Source organism: Macrobrachium rosenbergii, chromosome 21 (genome assembly GCF_040412425.1).
Source record: "Macrobrachium rosenbergii isolate ZJJX-2024 chromosome 21, ASM4041242v1, whole genome shotgun sequence".
Taxonomy (NCBI): Eukaryota; Metazoa; Arthropoda; class Malacostraca; order Decapoda; family Palaemonidae; genus Macrobrachium; species Macrobrachium rosenbergii.
Genome location: NC_089761.1, coordinates 6,042,943 through 6,050,174, shown reverse-complemented (window position 1 = coordinate 6,050,174; position 7,232 = coordinate 6,042,943). Strand labels below are relative to the sequence as shown.

The window sequence follows — 7,232 nt, the reverse complement described above, 5'->3', positions numbered from 1 at the left end:
ACAGCAGTGGTTGCATACTGGAGGCTTGGAAGGAAGTCTGTTCTTTAGGGAAACTAGCCCTGAGAAATGACCAGGTGGCACTATTCAACGGTGAGATGTTCTGGAAGATAGATGGAAAGTTTCCTAAGCGTCAGCCATACAACAGCCTTCCATGAATGTTTGGGGTTGCTTATTGTTGATGTACATGGTGAGGGACCCAGGGCATACTGGAAGAAATCCTATAGGATCATCCAGTTGAGCAGGTCCTCAAATTCCGTGCACTCCAGGGCATCAAGCCAGCACTGGCCCACCTAGGTCTGATGATAGGCCCATTCAGCCAAGGCCTGACCAATTTCCTTTGGGAGAGCCCTCCTCTGTTGTTTCCATTTCTCCACTGTGTTCTCGTATGCCTTGGTTATGGCCCGGCGAGCTTCATCCATGTTTCCCCTGGCACCTTTATCCAGTGTGCTGAGGGCAACCTTGGCTTTACCAGTCATATGCTTGGCAAGAAGCAAGGCCCTTTCTGTCTCTGTGGTACCTAGTTCATGAAGAGTGCTTCTACGTCTGCCAGCCATGCCTCTGGCTTGTTGTCCAGTCCATGTTGGCATGAACAAGTTAATGCTAGATATAGTGGAATGAGGCATGGAAGGTGTGGGGTTAGCGACTTGTTGTTGGGACAGAGCCATGGTATTGTCTTGCTGGGCTTTCTCCAGCTTGAGCTCCTTTTCCTTCAGAGCTATTTCTTGTTGCTATTGCTTTTCTCTCTTTCCTTCCTTTCTTTTTCTTCCTTTGCCACCTCATACTGCTGTTATTCTTCTGCCATTGTTCTTCTCTGTCTTTCCTTTCTCTTTCTTCCTTTGCCAGTTCATACTGCCATTGTTCTTGCTCGTATTTCCATTGGTATTCTCTCTCCTTCTCTGCTCTTCTCTTTCCTTCTTTTCTCTTTGCAGCGTGGCATCAAACTGCGTCTGTACCCACTAGGTTAGATGCTCTCTCTTTAACCCTGCACCTTTCCCCGCTATCCATGAAGGCTTGGTAATTTTCCAGTGACGTGTTGCTGGGGGGTTAAGGTGCGTCAAAATGAGCTAGGTTAGAGCCGTGCAAACAATGGCACAGGACGGGCACTTGGCTCTTGGCGGAGTGGATGAGATAGCACTCTATGGAAGTGTCCCTTGCAAGAGGGACACTTAGGCTGGGATGCACCTGTTTAAAGTTGGCACTTTGGTTGAGTGTGCTATTAAATGGTCACACTAAATGGAGCAGTCCTTGGTGAGCGAAACTTCTTAGGACTCATGGACACTATAGTGCCTCGTGATATTGTTGGTGGACATGCTAATGGTTGGCACCATGTCTAATAACACTCGTGTTGGTTGTGTAAAACACAGGATTCTTTCTTGGGTGGCACTGGTGTGCCTGCGGGTTCTGGAGAACGACATTAGTTGACCATACAGTAAACTGTACGAAAGGAAATGGCACTCCACATGAAGCAGAGTGCATGCAAAGAGTAGTATAAAAAGGGTAGACACTTCAGGTGGGTTACTCGGTTTGTAGTGCACCAGATCAGTGGTGCTGCAAAGGGGAAATCCCTTGGTTGGCATCTGTGGGAGGCTAGTTCCTAGGAACTAATAATGGTGCTTCCGTTCACTCTGCAGGGGGAAGTTTTGATGGGGCTATGGGTCTAAGCAGTATTCATCAACACATGCTCGGAGATTTGCACTAACGTGCAGTTGTTGCTTGCGGTTCGTATGCAAGTCTTGAGAATTACCTGTTTAATCTAACTTACACCCACTTTTGTTCTGTGATGCAGAGGTTTCGTGGTTTTTCCATTCTTTTCTTTTAAGATGCTCTAGCACCTGCTCAGTAACCTAAATTGCTTAATGAAGGCTTGTGAAATTTACACAAATAGCATGGACGTGTGTAAATTGTGACAGCACTACATGTAAAATAAGTAAATGAGAAAAAGTATACTCTATTAAATATAGGGGGCTATCCCACATAACACATAACCTTGGGGTTCTGATTTTTTTTTAAACTCAACTGTTGTAAATCAGTGGTTTTCTTTATCAAGTGATATATATCCACACCATTTAACAAAACATGCCTCTTACGGATTTAAGTAAAAGAATAGTGTATAATTTGAGGATTTTGGAAATCCTTCCTTTTTCTCTCTCTCTCCCGAATGAGTAAGCGTATTAATACTGACGAGGAGTTTGCATTTTAAATATTGCAATTGACTATGCTCTCAAATAGATAACATCTATATGTTCTGTTCCGTTAGCATAAAGGAATTGTAACAGATTTTACTAACAGTGATTGTAATAAATTTACATGTGCAAAATTCAAAAAAGCTAATGCACATAAATGAATAAATCACTGGGATCACGTGGTTTTGTTTTGACCTCTTGTATGGGAATAAAACGTAAATGATTCTTAGGTAAGTGTTACACGAGTGACAAAACGATTGCTCGAGGAACTAAGAATTTTGGAATTCAGCGAAATTTTTCTTTCTGAGCAATTTATCTGGCGCCGAGGCCAGGTGGTGGCGACGAGGTGAGTAGACAAGTGGGCGAGGATGTTTTGACTGGTTTACTGGTGAGTTGCCAGATGTGTTATTCTTTGGCCTCGTGGATAGTAAATTCCACTGCCCTATTCAAAAGAAAGCTGCACAGTCTTTCTCTCGATATACTCGTACATGCAATGAGCTGAATTCCTAACTGAGCTAACATGCAATATTGTCACATGCAAGTGCAAGCCCTTAGTAAATAACTAACTTGCAACCTACTAACCAAATGACTTGGAAGAGACACTGTTCTGTCCAATACTGAGAAAAGTTCGCAGTTCTTATTTCTTCACCACTAAATTAGTGAGGTTTGCTACAGTTAAGGAATATCGAAACTTTCTCATTCTTCCTCCAAAAATTTAAGTAAATCATCTACAGGAACTTTTGAAAATAAAGAGATGACATCAAAACTAACCATAGTAAAATCAAAATGCAAATTGAAACTATTCAATTAGTTTATAAAGTCGACATTATTATTATTATTAATTTTTTTACATTCGTATTAGAAATATTTTGTCCTGAAAAGCACTCAGCAGAGGGCTGGGTTGCGTTGTGGTTTCTGTCAAGAAAACGCGAGTTTAATACGACTTCTAGGTCACCGAAGGCTTTTTGGGTGCACCCACAGGTGTCTGAACATGCAGTGACTATTTTGCCCTTCCTTAAAGAGAAGTAGGAATGTCAACTTAGCATTTATTTATGTGTAAAAAGCAGGACTCTTTGCTCTGGTTTCTGCCCAGTGAAAACCAGAGACAGTGACTCTTCTGTTTTCTGTGAATCCAGAATGAATGCATCATGGCTGAAAATTAACACCATGGGTATTAGATACTTAGTGGGTTCTATTTATGAAGACGATATGCCCTTAATTCTTGATGATACGTTACGAATAGATGATGAAAATGAGAGCATTGCAGAATTAGGGAAAACCAAGCTAATTGTTAAATTAAGCTCATGAGAATATTATGGAGACATTTGAAGACTTTAGTGGCAAAGAAACCTGTGTATGAGACGACCTAAAAATTCGAGTTGAAGATTTGTCTACTTAAAGGTCGTACGTCACAGTGCAAAATGTGCCTTTGAAATGACTAACTTCATGCTGAATAATAATCTTTCCAGATATGGCACAGTGAGTTATGTGAAGACAACACTCGAAGTCAGGAAGATATAAGGCATTGATAATTATGTCAGAACAGTTTCCATGGATATTAATAGACAGATTCCTTCTTTCTTATATGCTGAATGCGCCAAGGTTTATATTTACATATACTATAAAGGACAGACGGAAACATGCAGACCTTGTGGGCAAATCAGCCATTTTGCTAATGAATGTAAAGTTGGAGTTACGCAAAGACTAAATATTAGTAAAGTAGATTTCCCTCATTTATCTGGCCACCAACAAAATAAAGGAAACGAAATGCCAGTAAGCCACCAAGACCCAGTGTACATTCGAACTTGTGAAGGTATGCAGCGAAACGCTTCTGCAATTGATCGTCTTGTCGATGTCGGTATCTAACGACCAACCAACTGTGCAAAAGCGGAATCTGAAACGCTGATGGAGACTTGCCATTTGATTGACCTGCATGATGAAGCAGATACTACTCCAAATGTATCCGAAGAAACCAGCATGGCCCCTATAAAAGGGCCTTAGAACATAATGGTGGAGCAAACGTATTGAATGCAAGCTGCAACATCATACAACTAACTACTGAGACTGATGCAGTACCTCTTGTTGCAACCTACGTCACAATATCTGAGAAAAATTTTTTGTTCATCTGACAGTAATCTTGTTGAAGCATTTGCTAGTGACAAAGATATGAGATCTTGTGGCTTCATAGAAGAATCAAGGCATTTTAAAGATGACACTGACGAAGACAGAAGTAACACCTACACAGCGTATCCCATGAGTCAAGATTTATTTAGTTCATTCATCCCCTCCAGAGGTCAAGATGATATACCAAATCTAACAGGTGATTTACTGTTACCATCCTGTAATAGTTCAATTATTTTAAAGGTGCCAAAGACACGATGACAGAACGAGAAAGTTGTTGCTCGATAGAAAATGAAATACCAAAAGTCAAAATGTAATAATGACAATGAAACCACAGTGACTGATGAGGCAGACTGTAATTTAAGCATTGTAGAAAACACACTGGTAAACAAAAAAGCGAAAGCAATGTAAAAATGGAACAAAAAATGCAAAAGAAAATCTCATAATAACTAACATTCTGTAGGATATCCAGCCTTAATATCAAAGGTATTAATGATAGACTGAAACAAGAGATATTACAGATATTACATTCATTTAACACCTTCAACAAAATAGACATTCTTTTAGCTCAAGAACATAATGTTAAGGATATAAAATATTTAGAATTTTTGTCAGACAGGTATAATATAATTTTCAATCCAGTCATTTGTCTCAAGGGTGGAACCTGTATTCTCATCAAGAAGACTGTAGATTTTGTAATAAAGCATGTTGAAAGAAGTGAGATTCTAGAATATGTTCCGTACATTGTGAGGTGAATGGTGGCAAGATTCGCATTGTTAACATTTATTCTCCTCAGGTCGTAATCTAACAAATGAACGGGAAGAGCTTTGTGACAAGGAAGGAATTGCCTACTACTTAACGTATGATAATAGCCATACTATTATGAGAGGTGAGTGGAACTGTGTTTTGAGTCCTAGAGACAATTCTAATAATAATGAATCAAACGTGTCAAAATCACTTCTCAGATTAACTGGGACCCTTGGAGTTAATGATGTATGATTTTTGCATAACAGGGAACCCCAGTATACTTACGTACGCTGCAGTACGCACAAACTACGGGAGGTGGTGGTAATATGGATCACTTTATTTTAGGCAAAAACACCAATTTTAAAGGCAAAAAAAATTGCATCAATAACTGTCAAATATTAGGAAATTTTATTCTTATAACGCTCTTAGATTTAAAGAGATAAATAAAACCATGTAATGTTTATTCAAAAATACTCAAAAAGGTAGGTCTTTGCAAATGGGGTGGTAATATGAAACTGGTGGTGTCGTAATATATAACATTTTAGAAAATAACTAAAAATGGGCTAACATTCCTTTTTGTGAATAAAAAAAAGTTTGACCATGAAAAATATAAGCTTAAAACAAAAGTCACAAATGAAAGTTTCAGTTTCACAATTATTAACTACACAAGACATGAGCACATCCCTGACAGACTACACACTGAACCCATTTTTCTCTTGATTTGGACTTGTGAATTTCTCTGAACAAAAATGCATTCTGCATCTTCCTTCTGGGATTTGCCTCCCATAATTTCTTCTAACGAACTTCCAGAAGACAGACATACTTTCTTCTTCCTCACTAGAACTTTCATTGCCATCTCTCTGACCTTTGGAAAAAAGCTTCTTGTTTACTGTTCGCATTTTTTTCTCCGCCAACACCTTTCTCTTCTCTGTTTGTCTGTTTGACTCCGTGCTGTTTGCTGATGCATCGATCTTCTTACTTTTACCTTTGGATGTTGTTTCTTGGATAGCTGCTTTCGTCTGTCCAACTGCACTTTCGTGCCTCCTTATATGGAGACCGTGTCAAAACACATGCTTTCAGACCTGTGCGACCTCTGTTTGTCACCTTCTTCTTTGCCTGTGGAACTAGGGGAAATGATGTGTGGGGAAATAAACTCTGTAGATATGGGAGTACCTCCTGCTGCTGATGGACTTGCTTTTGTTGGTGGATCTGCTGCTGTTGACGGACTTACTGCTGTTGATGAACCTGCTGCTGTTGACAGACTTGCTGCTGTTAATGGAGCCTGCTGCTTTTGAAGGACCCACTGTTGTTGATGGACCTGCTGCTGTTGATGGATCTGCTGCTGTTGATGGACCTGTTGCTGTTGATGGACTTGCTACTATTGATGGATCTGATGCTGTTGAAGGACCTACTGCAGTTGGTGGGCCGGCTACTGTTGATAGGCCTGCTGCTGTTGATGGACTAGCTACTGTTGATGGAATCTGTTGAGATCTGTTGTCATGGTCAGTTGCCTATGCTTCCTCGTGTGCAGCCGTAATGAATTCTGCCTCGTCAAAAACACCCATCTGGTGGAAAGATTCCAGTACCTTTGAAACCTTTGACTGCTATTGCCCCTGTCTGTACTTTAAGATATGCCTTGCCAAACTTCTCTGCAATATCATAGTTGTCCATATCACTAGTTCTCAGTGCTTGTCTGACTTCTTCGCTATAGTATGTCTTTAAGGGTCCCATGAATGCACGCTCAAGTGGTTGAAGCATGTGGGTAGTGTAAGGTGGCAGACACACAAGGGTAATGTCGAGGTGTAGGAATAGTGGCCTTCCAGGATAAGCATAACTGGGGATTCAGGTGAAGGCTTAGTGTGGTCAATGAAATGGGAGAACCAATCAATAAAAAGATGAAACTAAACCCAGCCTGAAGGATGGCACCTCCCCACACCTTCAGGAGGTGCTCCCTTCATCAGCCTGGCAGTCCAGTTGGTGTGGGGGAAGATCATCATGGGAGGCACAAAGTCCCCGCCTGTGCTATCACATGCGATGATGGTGAAATATTGAACGGGTTGTTTCATAATGCCACCCGAAGCCATTCTCATGATAATCCAGCAGAAATTCTACACAAACAATAGTTTCTAGAATACTAACTATGCCATTTTAACAATTGATCTTATACCTAATAAACACAGG

General features: G+C 40.5%; 1 protein-coding gene across 1 annotated transcript; it reads right to left on the bottom strand.

Annotated features, from left to right (window-relative positions):
- Nucleotides 1–776: 776 nt before the first annotated feature.
- Nucleotides 777–6,809, bottom strand: LOC136849373 (uncharacterized). The gene is made up of 4 exons (XM_067122725.1): nucleotides 6,638–6,809; nucleotides 6,225–6,516; nucleotides 5,852–6,095; nucleotides 777–947 (listed from the first exon to the last, which is right to left on the bottom strand). Exons 1-4 carry the CDS (start codon nucleotides 6,807–6,809, stop codon nucleotides 777–779), a joined length of 879 nt encoding a protein of 292 aa, XP_066978826.1.
- Between the last annotated feature and the right edge of the window lie 423 nt (nucleotides 6,810–7,232).

Bases quoted from the DNA above. Each gene is read 5' to 3' on its own strand.
- LOC136849373 (XM_067122725.1), bottom strand. From the start codon at position 6,809: ATGCTTCAACCACTTGAGCGTGCATTCATGGGACCCTTAAAGACATAC. The intron at 6,517-6,637 runs GTACTGGAATCT...CATCAACAGTAG, and splicing joins AGCAGTCAAAGGTTTCAAAG to CTAGTCCATCAACAGCAGCA. The intron at 948-5,851 runs GTTAGAAGAAAT...TAGTGGGTACAG, and splicing joins TGTCTGTCTTCTGGAAGTTC to ACGCAGTTTGATGCCACGCT.